Source organism: Mastomys coucha, unplaced genomic scaffold (assembly GCF_008632895.1).
Source record: "Mastomys coucha isolate ucsf_1 unplaced genomic scaffold, UCSF_Mcou_1 pScaffold1, whole genome shotgun sequence".
In the NCBI taxonomy this organism is placed as follows: domain Eukaryota; kingdom Metazoa; phylum Chordata; class Mammalia; order Rodentia; family Muridae; genus Mastomys; species Mastomys coucha.
Genome location: NW_022196891.1, coordinates 22,031,980 through 22,051,568, shown reverse-complemented (window position 1 = coordinate 22,051,568; position 19,589 = coordinate 22,031,980). Strand labels below are relative to the sequence as shown.

Below are 19,589 nucleotides of genomic sequence, written 5' to 3'. Positions count from 1 at the left end.
CCCCCCCCCGCCATCTCCAGGGGATTCGGCTAGCAGACAGGAAGTGATGTGCGAGGGTCGTCCATTCACCTCACGCGAGGACCAAGTTCATCCTCGCTCCCCACCCACCCAGTCGCGACAGAAAACAGCTAGGACAGGGAAGAAGCCGCGCCTTGGTGAGGAGAACCCAGCCTCTCGCTTCTGACCGGTCCTCCGTGGCCGCTGACGCCGATCCGTCGCCTACCTGGCCTTCCTGCCCCTCGATGGAGTCGTGGAGGCACCATGAGCGGCCCCGGCCCGGCCCGCCGCCCAGAGCCGCCGCCTCACACCGCACGCACGGACCCCAGCATCGTGCCGCGCGCGGCAGGACCAACTCCAGAAAACTGCGCTGCCCCTCGGCTCAGGGCCGCGGCTGTCACGGCACTCGGTCCCGGGCGGAGGGGAGTGACCCAGGCCACCGGACAGCGCTGGCAGCGAGAGTCCCGGAGGCCCGGATTGCGGCCGCGGCCCAGGCCCCGCCCGCGGCCAGCCAGGCCACGCCCCCGGCCGGCCAGGCCACGCCCATGGCTGGCCGAACAAGCCCATCCCGCGGCTGGCCAACAGGCAGACCCCGCCTCCTGCCCGTCTGCAAGCCAGGCCCCACCCCCGACCTATCGACCACCTAGATCCGCCCCCGACCCAGTCAAGCTCCGCCCCCGGATAGCGAACCTGGCCGCACGTCCCGGTAGACAGGATCCGCTCCAGGCATCCTAGACCCCATCCTGGAGACTCGAGGCCCCCAGCGTGTCCACCAACTAGGCGACATCTTCCCCATCACTCAGCGAGTCAACCGGTCAAGCTCAGCTGTCAGTTCGTCCATCCGGGCTCCTCCCAGTGCACAATCCCTACCCAAGCCTGAGTGGTCAGCCCAGAGCCCCGCCCCAAGGCAGCTGGCAGGCCCCGCCCCTGCCCCGTCAGCTTCTGCGGTCCCGCCCCCTAGCTCAGAGACGGGCGGCGCGCGGGTTACGTCACGTCGGGCGCGACTTCAGACCGGCCGAGGGCACGTCTCCAGGTTGTTGTTGCGGTAGTGAGGACTTCTAGCCGCTAGCAGGCTTCTGGCTCGGAGTTCCAAAACGGTGGCGGGAAGGAAAAGAGAAAGGAAGAGAGCGGAGGGAATAAGGCAGGGATGTCTAGGAGTGGGAGAGCCCAGCCCTGACAAGGCTGTCAGACTTCCCCACAGCCTCGCCCTGAAGCGAAAGCTGACAGCACCATTTTCTCCAAAGTTTTCATTTTCCGGGAGCCCTTTCTGAAAACAGTGTAGCTTGGCACCCGTTGGATTCCTAGATCGTCTTTGTCCGTAACCTAAGTTTCAGTTCTTGGCAGTTAGAAGTTGTATAGGTCAAGTTATTCATCTCCCTGGCCTTCACTTTTTTTTTATCCGAAAAAAACAAAAAAACATAAAATCATGTGAGTGCCTCGAGTGTATGTTTACACCAGGTATACATAAATTCTCAAACAAAAATCAGATCAGCCTGTGACACATAAGACCTCCACAGATGGTAGCCTGACTAAAGTATGGGTTTTTGTTTTAAGTGTATTGAAGCTCATAAAATAAAAAAGTTAGCCAGGATCCTGATTTATATTTAGAACACAGAAGACTTAAGACTTTAATTCTGTAGCCAGAATTGCATTGTTAGCATTCTTATCAAATGAGGATTTTTTTTTTTTTTTTTTTTTTTTTTTTTTTTTTTTTTTTGCTCATGTAGTCATAGTGTGGTCATCCTTTGTCTTTTAACTCTTTGTCTACAAAGTCTAATGACTAAAAATCAGATGAACATTTTGTGATCTGGTCGGATTCTAAAGAACTACTGACATCAAACACTTCCAGTCATTGAGAAACCCACTGCTGGAACAGGAGAGAGAACTCAGTGGTCAAAAGTCCTTGCTGTGCAAGCATGCAGTCCTGATTTTAGATCCCTACCAACCATGTAAAAAGCTGGGCTTGGTCATGTGCACATTTGTAACCCCAGTACGTGGAGAGACAGAGATGGATGGATCTGTCTTGCTGGTTTCCAGACACTTCAGGTTCAGTAAGAAGTCCTTCTCAGAGGAGTAAGCAGGAGCGTGACAGAGCAGGATACTCCTGCAAACAAACACAACTTACTTGGCCATCCAGTTAAGAACAAATGATTAGGGGGGTGGAGACATGGCTCAGTAGTTAAGACCACTGACTGCTCTTCCGAAGGTCCTGAGTTCAGCAACCACATGGTAGCTCACAACCATCTGTAATGAGATCTGATTCTGGGGTGTCTAAAGACAGCTACAGTGTACTTACATATAATAATCTTTTAAAAAATGATTAAGCATATTGTAGTGGTTTCAATGTTTGGCCCAGGGAGTGGCTCTGTTTAGAAGTGTGGTCTTAGAGTAGGTGTGTCACTTGGGTGTGGGCTTTAAGACTCTCTTCCTAGCATCCTTTCCGGAAGTCAGTATTCTCTTAGCAGTCTTCAGATAACGATGTAGACCTCTCAGCCCCTCCTGCACCATGCCTACCTGGATGCTGTCATGTTCCCACCTTGATGATCATGGACTGGACCTCTGAACCTGTAAGCCAGCCCCAATGAAATGTTGTCCTTATAAGAGTTGCCTTGGTCATGGTGTCTGTTCACAACAGTAAAACTAAGACTGTCTGTTCTTACCTGTTTAAAATCCGGTCCATCCTCTTTCCAAGTATTGTAAGTGGACCTTGGGACCAGGAAGATAGGACATAGGCTTGTTCTATCAGCTCCCAAAGATGTGTGCCTTCTTGGGGGTCGTAAAAAGGAGGAGGAAAAAACTTATCATTCAAAGTAGAAAAAAATATAGCCATAGTGTAGCATGTACTTGAAATTATTATATTACATAGTAGGGATTTGGTTATACCCATATATCATATTATTCCAGCACAAGTTTTTCTCTCTCATTAACATCTTTAGGAGTCACAGTAGGGTTAATTTTTTATGCTTATGTCTGATATAGTTCAAAATAAAGCATGATGAATCAGTCAAAATCAAGAGTCACGACCAGGCATGATGACACATCCCTTTTAATCCCAGTGCTTTAATTTCAAGGCCAGCCTAGTCTACATAGTGAGTTACAAGACAGCTAAAGCTATATAGTGAGATGCTATTGAGAGAGAGAGAGAGAGAGAGAGAGAGAGAGAGAGAGAGAGAGAGAGAGAGAGAGAGGAAGAAGAAGAAGAAGAAGAAGAAGAAGAAGAAGAAGAAGAAGAAGAAGAAGAAGAAGAAGAAAAGAAAAGAAAAGTGGGTTGGGTTGGGTTCTGGGTTTTTTGTTTGTTTTAACACAATCTGACTTTGTATCCCTAGCCATCCTGGAAATCACTATGAGGACCAAGCTGGCCTTGAAATCATATAAATCTGCCTGACTCTCCGTCCTTAATGCTGGGATGAAAGATATGCATTACCACATACCCAGCACATGGATTTTAATTCTAAAAACGTGTTATAGAATATTGAGGATTATCTATAGTGTGCCTCAGTTTCTCCATCTTTGAATATGGGTTGCTTAACACAACAGGAGCTACACAGGAGCTAGTGCTATTACCACGGACTCCCAGAGCATCTGCGAAAGGGAAGTGGTGCCAGTGTTTGTGTGTGGGATAAAATCATTCTAGGTAGATTATTTTCATGTACTCTCAAAACTAATTTAACTCTTCCAGTAATATTTTCCTCCAGCTGTCTTAGGGAAATTCTCCAAGACTGCTCCATAAAACCAGGCTTATCTGGCTAGATGGTTTTGTTTGTTTGTTTGTTTGTTTGTTTGTTTGTTTTTGTCAGCTTGGCACAGTCCAGGATCATCTTGGAAGAGGGAGCTGGGAAAATGCCCCCATCAGATTGGCCCATAAGTTATTTTCTTTACTAATGACTGATGTGAGAGGGCACAACCCACTGAGAGCAGTGATACTCCTGGGGTATGTCGTTCCTTGGTTGTATAAGAAAACTGAGGAGTATGCCAATAAGCAGCACTCTTCCATGGCCTCTACTTCATTTCCTGTCTCAGGTTCCTACCCTGCTTGAATTCCTGTCTTGGCCTCCCTCATGATAGACTAATGTCTTAGTTAGGATTTTCATTAACAGGAAGAGACACCATGACAAAGGCAACTCTTATAAAGACAACATTTAATTGGGGCTGGCTTACGGGTTCAGAGGTTCAGTTCATTATCATCAAGGCAGGAGCATAGCAATGTCCAGGAAGGTATGATGCTGGAGGAGCTGAGGGTTCTACATCTTGTTCAGAAGGCAGGAGAAGGCAGCTGATTCCCAGGAAGCTAGAAAGAGCGTCTCTCAAAGCCCACACTAACAATGACACACTTCTTCCAAGAAGGCCACACCTCCTAATAGTGCCACTCCCTGGGCCAAGCACATTCAAGCCACCACTACTATGAAATAGGCATGTAAGTAAACCCTTTACTCCTCAAGTTGCTTTTGGTCATGGTCCTTATCAAAACAATAGAAATGTAACTCAAACACGGGCCCTGCTATGGTTTTCCTACTACAGCACCAGCCAGACTGTGTTGGCCAGTTTTATGTCAACTTGACACAAGCTTGAGTCACCTGAGAGGTGGAAACTTTAAATGAGAAAATGTTTCTTTAAGGTCAGCTGAAGAGCTGGAGAGATGGCTCAGTGGTTAAGAGCACTGACTGCTCTTCCAGAGGTCCTGAGTTCAAATCCTAGCAACCACATGGTGGCTCACAACCATCTGTAATGAGATCTGATGCCCTCTTTTGGTATGTCTGAAGACAGCTACAGTGTACTTATTATATATAATAAATAAATAAATCTAAAAAAAAAAAAAGATCGCTGTAGGCAAAAGTGCAGGGCATTTTTTTTCTATTAGTGATTCATGTGGGATGGCACATCCTATAGTGAGTGGGTGCTGCGTCCTTGGGCTGGTTGTTCTGGATGCTATAAGAAAGCAGACTGAGTGAGCCCTGAAGGGCAAGCTAGTAAGCAGCATTTCTCTATGGCTTCTGCATCAGCTCTGCCTCCAGATTGCTGCCCTTCTTGAGTTCCTGTCCTGACTTCTTTTGGAGATAAATCCTTGAATGATGAACTGTGGTATGGGTCATAGCATTTCATCACTGCAATAGTAATCCAAAGATACTGATCAATTCAGGTATTTTTGCCCCATGTATACGCCTATATGTCTTACTCATATTAAGTCCTCAGTCACTTAAAAGTCTTGGAAAATAACTGTCTGTTGTCTGGTCTGGTAACTTCAAGTTCTGGGGTTTTTGTTTGTTTGTTTTTCCTTCAATGAGTTAGGGATCAAACTTAGAGTATGCATATGCTAGGCACAGTCACAACCATCTTTAATGTCTGCTTATGGCTGTTCTCAAACTCCAGGACTCAAGCGTCCTTCCTGTTATACAGTAACTGGAACCGCCATGCATGTACCACCATGGCTCCATCTCTTAATTTTATGGGAGATAAGTCTTAGAAACATGTCATTGCCTTTCCCTTCTCACCAGATGTCAATGGTATGCTTCCAATATTAATTCCACAACAACAAGGATTTTCATTTTGTTCTCCATTATGCAGAATAGCAGCAATCACTAAGCTGGTAGTTCCTACTTCTTAAATGAACTTGAGCATCCTTCTGTCCCCTGATCATTCCAGTATAATGAACCACTTTCTTGTCTCCATTCCTACCTGCTTGTAGCTCTTTACCTAACTTCATGGGCTTTATCTTTTTATTAATTTCCTTCTTACTCTCCGAAGTTGATCACTCTCAAAGGTCTTGTGAAATGTATCACAATTTGTTAGGATCTGCTATTGAGTGTGACACCTTTCAAAACAGTCCCAGAAATGCAAGCTGGAAAATGCAGTCCTCCCAAACTATTTGTGCCATAATATAAAATCAAATTTGTGTGTGTCCAGCCTAGTCTGCCATTGACTTGCCAGTGTACCAGTCTCAAAGGCTACAATTTAGGTTTCAAGACCTAGGAAGTTACAGATGATTCTGCCCTGAGATGTTAGTCCTCTGCATTGGTAGTTCAACCTACTTTTAAATCCATGAATCCCAAGTATGGGAATAAGTACACACCTAAATGCAAAGAAACAGAAATATTGACAGTCCTTGTATCTATGGGTTACATGCCATGGATTTAACCAGCCACAGATATAAAATGCTCAGAAAAATTACACCAGTATTGGACACGTGAAGACTTTCTCTTATTGTCATTTCTGCTAAGCAATATGATATAAAAACTGTTTATATTTATATTGCTAGAAAGATGGGTTAGAGGGGAAAAGTACTTGCCATGTAAACACGTGGACCCAAGTTCAATCCTCCAGAGCCCACATTTAAAAAAATAAAAATCTAAGAGTGGTAGATAGAACACTTATAATCCTAGTGCTGGGATGTCAGAAACAGGCAGATCCCTGTGGATCTCTGGCCAGCCAGTATAACCCATTTGGCATGCCCTGTGCCAAAAATTAAATAGGGAGATGGAGATATGGCTCAGTAGCACCTATTGTTTTCAGATAGAACCTTGGTTCAGATTCCCAGCACCCATAGAGCAGCTTGCAACTGTCTGTAGCTCCACTTTCAGGGGATGCCCCAACACCCTCTTCTGGCTTCTGCAGATAACAGGCAGGCAAGCTCCCTCCTACATGCACAAGCGCTTGTACATTCATGAGCTGCACACACATGAGGAAAACTACACAGATTTACTTTATACTGGGTACTGTAAATAATAGAGAAATTACTTAAAGACGATGAAAAGAATATAGACGAGCTTTATGCAAATAATATATCATTTTATGTGTGGGACTTGAATATCCTCAGAGTTTGGGGTTTGAATGGGATCTTGGGACTAGAACCCCAGAAATGCCAAAAGGTCCACCAGTCAGATGGTCAGCCAGTCAGATAGCCAGCATTGCTTGTATTTTCCAGGGACTCAAAGCAAGCAAGGCAGTAAAAATACTTTTAGTGGAGGTGGGAAAAAAAATATACAGGCGTGCTCTCTAAATGTGAGAAGCCATTAGTAGATATAAGTAAGTTGACAGTTCATTAAAAGTAAGCATATAAAAAAAAGTTAACTGGGGTGTGTATTGACTTTCTCTGGTCTAGTCTAAGTGGACAAGCAAGATCTAGGGAAGCTGGCAGTTATTCGTCGAGTCCTGGCTACCTGATTTGTTGCAGATTTCATTGTTACTTTTGTGTTCTAGTTGGTGCAAAGGTGGTGAGTGAGAGTCCTGTTTCTATGTGGGCCCAGCCAGGGTCTGCCAGCAAATTCACCCTCTCACAAATGTCGACTGTATGATATCATATTTCCTGCAGGACCTACCAGCATGCTAGGCACATGGCTGGCTAGGGAAATACCAGCTTATTTGATTTACTTCTAAGAAATGATTGAGCGGGCTAAGTTCCTGATTTCATTTTAGAAGAACTGTATATTGTTTATACACTATTTCCTTTAAATCATGAAATATACTATGTTTTATGGATATGGAACAGATGTCATAAACTTGGGAAGTTCTTAGACACAAAGTATTAAGTATAATTGTAATTCACAAAACCATAAATTCCTTGAAGTTTATGGGTAAGGTGGAGGAACAAGCCCTGTGGACATTTTAAAAATATGTCTATGTCGCTGTACTTAGGTCATAGTCACCAGTCCTTACCCTTTCTTTTACCACGTTTCCCACGGGTCTTCTTCCTGCCCCCGCGTAATCTCCCTCTTGCATTCACATTTTGCATATAAATATTTTACTCTGACTTCCACACATAAGAGAAAACATGTAGTAGTTGTCTTTATGCGTCTGACTCACTTCACTTGAAATTAAGGTCCCTAGGCTCATCATAAGTTTTCGTCCTTCTTTATGACTGAATAAAATGCCACTGTATGTGTGTGTGTGTTTTTGTAGTGTATATGTACATAGAGTTCTGTGTGTGTGTATGTATGTGTGTGTGTTTGTAGTGTATATGTACATAGAGCTCTCTCTCTCTCTCTCTCTCTCTCTCTCTCTCTCTCTCTCTCTCTCTCTCTGTGTGTGTGTGTGTGTGTGTGTGTGTGTGTGTGTGTGTGTGTGTCCTGTTATATGTTTCTGAAGATTGAACCAGGCCATAAGCAAGCTAGCCAAGTGCTCAACACTGTTTCGTAAACTTTTTTCCTCCCATTGAAACATTCCCCACAGGAAGTGGGGGAAAGGTTCATGATACTCAGAGAGTAAACACACCTTTCCTGTCTGGGAAAGATGAAACTTACAGCGTTCCGGGAATGCCCCTGCTCAGGGTTACAGATGCAATAAAGAACTGCTGGGGGGGTAGGGGGGAGGCTGACCAGCTGAGCTGCTGAGAGGAGAGGCCAGCAGCAACCTGTTGTGCTGCTTGCAAATCCTGCACTTTTGTGAGTGGTTGACCCCTGAGCAGCCTTCTTAGTAATGCATTTGCATTTTCTCTACTGCTGCGACACCTCCTCACTCTTGCTCCTGTCAATAACCTAATTTAAAAAAAAAAAAATCGTCTCACCAAGTTGAACCTTATAGAACCATTACTTTGACCTATTTTGGCTTCCCTATCAGGCATGGGTAGACATGTGTGTGTATGTTGTGTCTCCCCAGGAAAAGTCTTTTACACCACAACCCTTGAGCAATGTCACCAGCCTTGGGCTTGGTTTTAATAATTGAGATACAATGTTAGTAATGAGGAAAGTTGGGGTTATTTAAGTCAATAAAAATGTATGAGAAAGAGGAGGAAAAGGTGTGTTCAAAGAGAGTCAGAAAACTGGTTTGGCAGAGCAGAGCCGGTATGTAGTGAAGCAAGTGAAAATCAGGTTGGTCAGGTGAGCTGTGAGAAGGCCAAAGTGTGATCTGAAATTAAGACAACCAAGGTTAGACATTAAATCTGTATAGACAATGAGAACCTACAGGCTTTGGCATAAGACACGGGCACTGGGCAAGCTTTCTACCACTGGAGCTCTGTGCCCAGACAGAAAGAGTAAAGCAGACTTCGTCAAGTGTCCACTAGAAGAAATTGGGCAGCAAAACGGAGATATTGTGGGAGTACCCACTGGCCTGACCTCAAGGAAGTCATGTAAACAAAACGTATAAATTAAGTCAAGGTGGTATTTGCTGAGCTAGAAGACGATGAATAGACGTTTCTCAAGGTCCATAAATGCCCAAGAGATACATGAAAAAATATTCTCAAAACCACTAATCACTGGGGAAATGCAAATTAAAAGCAGGTAAGAGCCAGAGAGATGACTCAGCAGGTAAAAAGCCCTTACTACACAAGCCTGACAACCTGAGCTCAATCACAAGAAACCCTGTAAAAAGCCATATAGGATGGCTAATGTCCGTAATCTCTGCAGTTTTACAGTAGGATGGGAGACAGAGACAAGAGTCACCAGGAAGGTTGCAGGCCAGCCAGACAGCCTGGAGTACTAACACGAGCCAAGAGACATGCTGCCTCAAATGTAACATGGGGAACATGGGGGGACTACTAACTGCCAGACGCTGTCTTCTGACATCTACATATATGCTATAGCGCCTATGTTTCCACCCTGAGAAAATGAACAGCAACAGCACAGTGAGGCAGCACTTCGCACACATCAAATGGCTAATGTATAAAAGACAATGGGGGCTAGAGAGTCAGCTCAGGTCAGAATGTAATGCTCTCGCAGGGTTTGGTTCCCAGCACCCACATGGCAGCCCACGAACATCTGTAACTCAAGTTCCAGGAATCCAGTGCCCTCTCCTGGCCTCCACCGGCACTGTATGCATGTGGTACAGTGACATATATGCCGGAACAACGTTCATCATACACATACAATGTAAACCAATCTTTAAAATTTGATCATTAAAAATGAATCCTTTTAAGAGGGCAGATGGTAACTTTGGAACTGTATAGAGAGAAAGTCATCCCATCACTGATGAGAATATGAATAGGTGCGAGCATTCTGGAAAGCAGAATTCATGTTTCTCAAAAATTTTAAAATAGAACCGTGGTGTGATCCAGCACTCCCATTACTGAATGAAGCAATCAAAGGTCATTGAAGCACTTTGTCTGCACTCTTGGGTTCATTCGACAGCTAAGGTGTGTAATCAAATTACTTGCCCATCAAAAAAGACACAAAGAAACTGGCTGTCTATACACACAGCAGGATAGTAACCTTTAAAAGTAGCATTCCTTTAACAAGAGGATTTCATCCTTTATGACAGAAGCAAAGCTGGAAATATGAAGAAAGGCTGCTTAGACATAGATCAGCAAGTGCCGCATGATCTACTTCTATGTGACATCTAAAAAAGTTGAATTCATAGAGTGGGTGGTGGCTACTAGGCCAAAGGAGAAGGATGTGGGAAGGCTGGCCCAAGGTAGAAAGTTCCTGTTGGACAGGAGAGAGCCACTGAACAGCATAACAGTGGTTAATTATAATGTATTATAGCCTTGAAAATAGCTAAGGTTTTAGTTGTCACAAAAGATGCACAAATGTCATAGAAAGCGATGCATGCATGTCAAGTAAACTTAGCCATTCTACATTATAAATACTCCAATCAACATGTGCATGATAAATATATGCAGAATTGTAGATTAAAATGAATGAAATGTTAGAGAATATTTCAGAAACAATTGCAGGAACTTCAATATGGACTCTGCAGTAGATGGTATCTGAGTCATGCTTACTGAATTTGTTAATGTTCTGGATTCTGAAAGAATATTCTTGTTTATAGGAGGGACATGAGGAAAGGTAGAGACTTACAATGTCTGCAACCTCCTTTACAGTGCAGTTCTGAGAGTAGCAGTAATAAGGGGTGTTGATTTACACACCTAGACAGAGACGCATGGTGGATAGAAGACAGAGGATTGATAAATTTACATGACAGAGATAGATACGTGGATAATTGATAGATACATATGATAGAAGATAGACTTGCTGGCTAGATGATATATTGTTACAGGATGGATTTATATAAAAAGATTATAGATAGATAGGTAAATAGATAGATAAATAGATTGTGGGACAAATAGAACCATGTCACCAGGCAGAAAAACTGATAAGGTCGAACAGATTAAGGAACCCCAGTAGTTTTAATTAATAATTAAGAACAGTAGGCTTTGAATCTGCTCCCAACCTGGTTCTTGTCTTGGAGCACAAGACATCAATACCCCACTAAGAGGACCATGACAAGTGATCATGAAGCATAGAGCCTAGAGTTCTCCATGCTAATGAGGTATCTATATAGGCTCCAAATGTCAACCAATGAGCTTCCCGTTCCAGACATTTCTTTCTGCAAAAGGTATTTAATCTCTGGTCCACCCTAAGTAAGTCATATACATCCTTTTCCACCATGAATAAACAGTTTGGAGACGCAAGGACTGTCTCCTTCCTCAAGGACCACTGTGGGGTGGGGGAGCCTTCATCATACAGAACATTGCCAGAGTCTCCCTCAGAAGGCCTCTCTGAACTCCTGGCACTCGCCTTGAATTAAGCTGGATTCCCAACCCCTCAAGGTTCCCAGCAGTGTCTGGGTGCCTAAAAGCTTGGGAACTACATCCTCCAAATGGCCTGGGGCCCCCATCTTAGACTGTGTTCCACCTCCCTTGACAGGTGTTGGTGTCCCACAAACTGGACACTCCAAATGGGAGAAAGGAATGTAGATAAGTGCCTCTGTGTTTCGCTTCCCTCACCAGCATCCTGAAACCCCATCATCAAGGTGCATAGAACCACAATAGATAGCTAGATAATAAAATCAATTGAAGATTATGAAGAAAGATGGGATAGTAGATGAAAGATAATAGAAACAAATAATAAATAGAAAGATATAGGATAATGGAGATAGATAATAGGTAGATAGATAGGTAGATAGATAGATAGATAGATAGATAGATAGATAGATAGATAGATAATCAAATGTGGCAAGATAGTTTCTATTAGGTAATCTAGAGAAACAATGTGTCATAATAGTCTTAGGAACTATTCTGTAAGTTTAAATTATTTTTAAAGGAATTAAAAATTCACACATATACTTAAAATATTGTGAGAAAAATTTGCTTTGGGTTAGCCTGTGGCAAGAAGTAACCTTTATAGTAAAGAAGAGTGAAAATTCACTGGAATGGAAATGACACATTTCCCATGTTCTATAAGCAGGATTTACTTAGTTGGGCTTCAGCCTGGTGTTTCTGCAAGACAGAACTAAACCAGTTAATGAGAGCTGTGCTTTCTTATCAGCAACATATTGCAAAGCTACATTGGATACTACTCTTTTTTTAAAAGACATTTATTTATTTATTTATTTATTTATTTATTTTATGTATATGAGTACACTGTAGGTACTGATAGTTGTGAGACATCATGTGGTTGCTGGAAATTTGAGTTCAGGATCTCTGCTTGCTCCAGTTGACCACGCTTTCTCTGACTTAAAGATTTATTTATTATTATATCTAAGTACACTGTAGCTGTCTTCAGACACACCAGAAGAGGGCGTCAGATCTCATTGTGGATGGTTGTGAGCCACCATGTGGCTGCTGGGAATTGAACTCAGGACCTTCAGAAGAATAGTCAGTGCTCTTAACCACTGAGCCATCTCTCCAACCCATACTACTCTTAAAAAATCTGAATGGAGACATGCTCTGGCTTTCTGCTCCAACTGAAGGGAGAGTGTCCAATGATTATCCCTACAGTATCTTTTGCCCATTTCTTCTTCATCACTTAAAATAGTAGATCAATGAAGAACATGGTCAAAATAGAAACTAAGGGCTTTAGGGGGAAACTAACACTTTTTTCTATCCTTTATGCCAAGCTATGAAAATGGGTTTATTTCCTGCCCATTACAATTTCTCTTTAAATACTTGATGTTTTGTTTGGTTTGGTATGGCTTGGTTTGGTTTGGTTTGGTTTGGTTTGGTATGGTTTGGTTTGGTTTGGTATGGTTTGGTTTGGTTTGGTATGGTTTGGTTAGGTTTGGTTTGGTTTGGTATGGTTTGGTTTGGTTTGGTTTGGTATGGTGTGGTTTGGTTTTTTTTCTGCCATGACACTCCTACAGGCTCTGTATGTATATCTTTAAAGTTTTGTATGGTCCAAAATACTTACTACATAGCCAAAGCAGTCTATCATGATCTAAAGTGACTATAGACCATTACATATGTTTTTTGGTCTCATAATACAAGAAGCTATGTGATTTACCTCCTAAAATTCATCTTCTGATGCAGGGGCTCCTATCCTACGATGGGATTTTACACGCTGTGTAGCTACGGTTGGTCTTCCTGCCTCTATTTCCACCTGTTACAGTTACAGGTAGAGGCCACTTAGGCCCCATTTTATGCAGTGCTAAAAATATAACCCAGGCCTTCAGACATTTGGGGAACTACATCCCTAGTTCCTCATTCAAAAAATATTTATTGAACACCAAATATTCTCCTTTAGCAGCCTTTCATCTTCTTAGTAAATGGGTCTGCCCTCCACCGCAAGGTCAGGGACATCACCCTTTTTGTAATCCACCTTTCTTCACATTCTAGTACATCAAGTTCTACCACTCCAAAATGAAAAAGTCTCTTGGACCTGGCCCTGTCACAGACTCTGTCCCTACATTCTGCTCTCAACATCACTGATGGCTCCCCAAATGCCTCTGATGGACCCATTTTATTCTTGGTCAACACAAACTATTCCCAGAGAAGCACCTAGAAAAATCTAAAATTAGAAATCAGGGCTGAGAATATAGATCAATTGGGACAGTGGCAACATAGCATGCAAAAAGCTGTGAGTTCACCTCCCTAGCACTTCATAAGTGAAGTGTGGAAGCACATGCCTGTAAGTTTAAGGGTATACCCTCAGTTACATAGAGAATTCAAGGCTATCCTAGGCTAGAGATGCCATCTATCAAATAGAAAATATAAATAAATAAATAAATAAATAAATAAATAAATAAATAAATGTCAGATCATGTTGGTCCCATTAGCAACACTATCCTGTAGCTGTGATCATAATGACTAACTCGTTTATACTTCTATGAAGCCCTAAATCCATTGGTCCTAGCTATCTCTACTGTCATTCCCTGCCCTGCCCGGCTCTCTGCCGGCAGAGCTGTGTGTGTGTGTGTGTGTGTGTGTGTGTGTGAGAGAGAGAGAGAGAGAGAGAGAGAGAGAGAGAGAGAGAGAGAGAGAGAGAGAGAGAGAGAACCAGGTCCAGGTCCAGCAGAGCCTCTCCAGGCTGAGCAGGATGGTGAGTGTCCTAGTCAGATCTCCTGCTCCTGGAGAATAACTGCCTAAGCTGGGAGTCTGTCAAAGCTGGAACTCGTTTTATTGTATCGATCTTTTCTTTATAAAGGGCTGAGAGAGGAGGTGGAGTTTTCTGCTGAGGTTAGATGACGTAGGGGGAGGGGAAGTTGATGAAAGGTATGGGGTGACTGGAGCCAACAGTTACTCTACTTCAGCAATAGCTAGGTAAAGTCAGGCTTAAGCAGGTCGTGTTGAGTCACTCCAGTATGGAAATGACTGAGACAGTGAGCCAGGCTCGGGTTTGCCCTGAAGGCCCAAACCAGGGCCAAATAAAGCCCAACAATTCCCTTAGTGTCCTAATTAATGTTACTTAATCAAGTGAGATTAATGAGTTAATGTCCACTTCCAGCCTTGGGGTCTTTGCATTTGACATTCTCTTTCCTACATTTGTTTGTGATGTCTTCTGGCGTTATTTCTTCAGAGCTGTTTAATCAGTGTATTCAATCTAAAATGATAGTCTCAACCCATTTCTCTCTCCCCCTCCCTTCTTCCCTCCTTCCCTCCCTTGCTCTTTCACCCTTCACTTTCCTATGTGGCTATATACTTTTTCATAGTACCTATAACTAACTAAGAATATAATGCGTGTGCATATTTCTGTGTGCACGTGTTCAGATAATCCCTCACACACATGACTGTCTCAAAACAACACACAATAACAATTCTGTTGATGGTCTGAATAGTTGAAGAAGGATCAATATATGGATGCAGGTGAGTTAATAATTTAATGCTTAAGAGTAGAATTTCAGGGCGAGGGTGACAGCTCAGTAGGTAAAATAATGACTCTGCATGCAGGAGGATCTGAATCCAGATGCCCAGAGCTCACCCAGGAGGAGGGCTGAGTAGCTTGCACTTGTAACCTCAGAGCGGAGCTGGGGGATGGAGGGAGAGACAGCAGGATCCCTGGAGCTTACTGACCAGCCCAATTAGTGAGCTCCAGGAGAAGTAAACAGACGCTGCCTCAACCATAAGTAATAAACAGGGCTGATGACTTGGCTCAGTGGGTAAAGATGCTTGTCATCAAGCCTGATGACCTGAGTTCTATGCCCGAGACCCCCACGACTGAAGGAGAGAGCTGACTTCTGTGAGATGTCCTCTGACCTCTACATGTGTGTCTACATGCACTGTCACCTACACACATACACAAAATAAATATAAAACAAAAACAAAATAAATAAAGGTGGAAAGGGATACAGGAAGTAGGAAAGAGTAAAGGAGAGAGAGAGAGAGAGCAAGCATGTGCCAGTGTGTGTGTGTGTGTGTGTATGTGGTGTGTGGTATGTGTGGGGTGTGTTGTAGTGTGGGGTGTGTGTGCACATGTGGTGTGTGTGGATCTGTGTGTGTGTGTGTGGATGTGGTATGTGTGTATGGTATGTGTATGTGGTGTGTGGTATGTGTGAGGTGTGTGGGGGTGTGTGTGGTATGTGTGCATGTGTAGTGTGTGTGGTATGGTGTGGTTGTGGGGGTGAGGGTGTGTGAGTGTGAATGTAGGTGTATGGTGTGGGAGGGTGGGGAATATGTGTGTGTATGGTGTGGAGTGTACATGTATGTGTGGTACGTGTGTGTGTGTGTGTGTGTGTGTGTATGTGTGTGTGTGTGTGGTGTTGGGGTTGAGACCATAATTATTTTAGATGGAGGAGACCAAAGAAAATGCTCTGAGGAAATAATGCCAGAAGGCATCACAGTGTAGGAAAGAGAATGTCAAGTACAAAGACCCCAAGGCTGGAGGTAGGAAGGTTGATGTGAGGGAAGCAAGAAAGTGGCATGACTGGAATCATGAGAATCAGAACTAAGTGACATTATTTTTTTTCTTCTCATTTTTCTTTTTCTTTAAAAAAAAACAAAAAACAAAAGACAAACAAACAAAAATCCCAAAGCAAAAACCCTTTTAGGCATAGTTACAAATATTTTAGGTGTCACGGAGGGGACCCTATAACAGACAAGCACCCCAAGGTGTTTTTCTCATCTTCTCCACTGAGGGAGACAGCCAGTGTACCTAGGTCAGGCAGCCACGTCCTTTTCTCTTGGAGAAAGGAAGAGCCGAAGACTCTGAACGGATTATGTGTATGTGAGAGAGTGTGTGTAAAAATCCATGCCATAAATCTAATCAAGGTCTATTTTTATGTTTGTTTGTTTATTTTGTTTTTTAGAAAGTTCTAAAACAACTGGAAGAAAAACACATGGAAAGAAACCCTTGGTGGAGACCTGGTTAATTGTGGAAGAGAGGCCCTTTGTAAAGAGAATATAAAACGCACTGGGCCTCTTCCCCAGGCACACAGGCAGGACCCATTTCCCGTTGCCCCTGCTCACCCCCTCAGCCACCCTCTGCCCCCATGCCGCATTACCCTTCTGCAATCCTTTTATAAAATAAAACCCCCGCTCTTGCGACGTCACGCCGATCTTCCTCCTTCCCCGCTGGAGAGAGCTACTTGGTGTTCAGTTTGGCCATTTCCTACACGTAGACGCCAATGCTCTCACTGTCGAAGAGCAGGAAGTACACATTTTTTTTAAGATTTATTTATTTATTATATGCAAGTACACTGTAGCTGTCTTCAGACACCCCCCAGAAGAGGTGTCAAGTCCCATTACGAATGGTTGGGAAGCACCATGTGGTTGCTGGGATTTGAACTCAGGACCTTCGGAAGAGCAGTCAGTACTCATAACCACTGAGCCATAAGCGAGGAGGAGCTCGAGCCGTGGGAGTGGGCCGATGTGGCCTTGAGGGTCTCCTGCGTGGCCCTGTCTGTTTGGGGAAGCAGTTTCTGTCACTGGGGAACGGTGGGAAGGCGATGGATTTAAGCTTCCTGTCCTCAGCTGCGGACAGGCAGTTTTTGATGGTGTCTTCCAGCTGTTCTTCACATTCGTTCGAGCCCCACTGCAGGATGTGACAGTGGATGACGAATTTGGCTGAGGGTCCACTGGATTGGCTGATGTGACGGCAGTTTCAGCAACTTCCAAAGGGCTTTGGGACTTGCAAAGCTCCTTTACTGTTTCCAAGAACCCTTTACGCCCAGCCTTTCCCAAGGCTTTCCCTAACTCTTCCTTGAGGTCAATTTCGGCTATGGTTGAGTGGACGATGCGATGCCCTCCACCCTCATGGAGCCAATATGGCTGATGTCACTCTGGGTCAGGGATAGCTTCTGCCCCAGAACCAGGCTCTTCGAAGACAGGATGGTGAAGCCATCTCCCGGCCCATCCTCCCAGGTGGAATTTGATGTTCCTTCTTTATCGCTGTCCTTTGCTTTAGACTTCTTAAACGTCCCGTGGCTTGTAGGCCTTGAATTTCTTAACCCCTGCCCCTTCTTGCCCGATGCAGTCTTCCTTCCCCTTTTCTCAGGGGGTGGGGAGAGGATCGTCTCTGACTTGCCTTTGGTCCCTCGCTTTTTGGCCAGCAGTTCCGGATGAATTCTCAGCAGGACACCCCCACTGGCGACAGTCACTCCTTTCAGCAGCTAGTTGAGCTCCTCCTCCTCATTGGCAAAGGCCATCAGGATGTGTCTGGGGGCTATCCGGGCCTTCTTATTGTCCTTTGCAGCGTTCCCAGGCAACTCTAGGCTTTCTGCTGCCAGGTCCTCAATGACTGGGGCCACGTAGACTGGAGCACCCACCGCGGATCCCGTACTTGAAGGTTCCTTTTTTCAGGTAGCGCATCAACCGCCCTACTTTGGAAAGATAACACCCACCGGCCCTGGCTGACCGGGACAGCTTGGACATTTTCTTCTTCCGGCTCTGGCCTGACATCTTGCCTCAGTTTTTCTCCCAGCTTGCTGACAGAGTGGTCTCTTGGTACTTACACAATCCTGGTGCTGCACCGCGGGCTCCGGATGCCCAGGGGGCTTAGAGTGCGCAGCCAATTCCGGCAGCAGGTTCCGCCCGCAGGCCGCATGCCGCCGGTGCTGAACCTGCCTTTCTTGGGGTTGTACCTGTGGGTGTCAGTGGCTGCAAGCGGCAGATCTCCAGACCGCGGATAGTAGCGGGGGGTTGGGGGAGAAGGGCAAGTGACATGAATTAAGACATTAAGTGATTGACAGCAGAGATAGCTAGGACCAATGCATTTAGGGCCTCATAGAAGTATGGACTGGTCATTATGGCCACAGCTACAGAATAGTGTTGCGAATGGGACCAGCATGATCTGACTCCTGCTTTTATTTATTTATGTATTATTTTATATTTTATAGACAGGATCTACAGCCTGGCATAGCTTTGAACTCCTTATGTAGCTGAAGATACCCTTGAACTTCTGCTCTCCCTGACTCTTATCCTGAGATTACAGCTATATCCGGTCTCTTATCCTGACCTAATCCCTAAGATTACATCCATATTCTGCCACACTTCATTTATGAGGTACTGGGGCAGGGGGAGGCTTTGTGCATGCTACATAGGGAGTCTACCAACTGAGCTAGCTATCTAGAGAGTCGGAAACCAAGAATGAGCTAGACCTTTTGATTCTCCTGATTCTCCCTCTAAATTCTGAGCTCACCGGCCTGTGCCACCACCCTTGGCTCCAGGCAGTGCCTTGCTCACATTGGCACAGAAAGGCTCTCAAATTCTTAGGCAGTAAACAGATTCATGTCTCTTTGTTTACTACTTTTCTTTCCCTGGCCAGACATTTAGATTTTTTGCTCCCGGAATCTTGCCTTTAGCTCCTCCAAGCTCTCATAGTTCTTTTCCAGCGTTCATCACACTCCTGGATTTTTTCCAGAAATAAACGCACCAGCTCCTGGTTAACAGTGGAGCCCTTGGCAGCTGAGGCGAAGGACGCAGATGCCAGTCTGAAATCTAATCTCTCTTCAGCCTGCCTAACCCGTTAAGCTTGCCAAGAAACTAACTCCAGCCCTGAGCTCCCAGCCAGAACCTTCCATTCCAAGGTGGCTGGCCTTCCCACCAGGGCCCAGGTCATTTACATTGGCATTTTAACTGCTCCTGTGTTCCTTATTCCGCCTTTGAAATCAACACATTCCTTGGAGTTTAGATCAAAGAATAACCCCTGTAGAGACCTACTTCTTTTATTATTTTAGTTTGTACTGTGTGTGTGTGTGTTGGGGGGGGGGTACATGTGTTTGTATATGAGGTCACGTGTGCATGTGTACATGCAAAGGTTCATATGCACATGGGTATGTGTGTCTGACAAGTCCAGATGCCTGCTTTTTAATAACGTTATTTATTTATTTATATGGTATCTTTCTTACTGTACCAGAAACGTGCCAGTTTGGTTAGACTGACTTTCAGCAAGCTTTGTGGATCTATCTGTCTCTGTACACACAGCACTGGGTTTATAGGCATAGGCCACCATGTCCAGCTTTATGTAGGTTCTGGGGAGTTCAAACTCAGATCTTCATGCTTTCAAGACGTA

At 44.4% G+C, this 19,589-nt stretch overlaps 2 protein-coding genes and 1 pseudogene across 5 annotated transcripts in view; 1 reads left to right on the top strand and 2 right to left on the bottom strand.

The window, feature by feature from the left end:
* Slc35f5 (solute carrier family 35 member F5) overlaps positions 1 to 939 on the bottom strand; it is a 33,946-nt gene extending 33,007 nt beyond the window's left edge. For 2 of the 4 annotated variants that reach the window (XM_031380881.1, XM_031380884.1), the window contains exon 1: positions 224 to 519. In XM_031380881.1, the coding sequence (XP_031236741.1) occupies positions 224 to 263 (40 nt within the window). In that variant the 5' untranslated portion in view covers positions 264 to 519. Of the gene's footprint in view, positions 1 to 223; positions 520 to 687 lie in introns of those variants that run through there. The other 2 variants (XM_031380878.1, XM_031380872.1) reach the window with 2 other exon arrangements.
* On the top strand, positions 82 to 16,467 carry LOC116098202 (translation initiation factor IF-2-like). Its single transcript, XM_031380888.1, has 2 exons — positions 82 to 1,030; positions 16,387 to 16,467. Exon 1 carries the CDS (start codon positions 262 to 264, stop codon positions 730 to 732), a length of 471 nt encoding a protein of 156 aa, XP_031236748.1. The 5' UTR covers positions 82 to 261; the 3' UTR covers positions 733 to 1,030; positions 16,387 to 16,467.
* A 194-nt stretch (positions 16,468 to 16,661) lies between these two features.
* Positions 16,662 to 17,977, bottom strand: LOC116070053 (annotated as a pseudogene).
* Between the last annotated feature and the right edge of the window lie 1,612 nt (positions 17,978 to 19,589).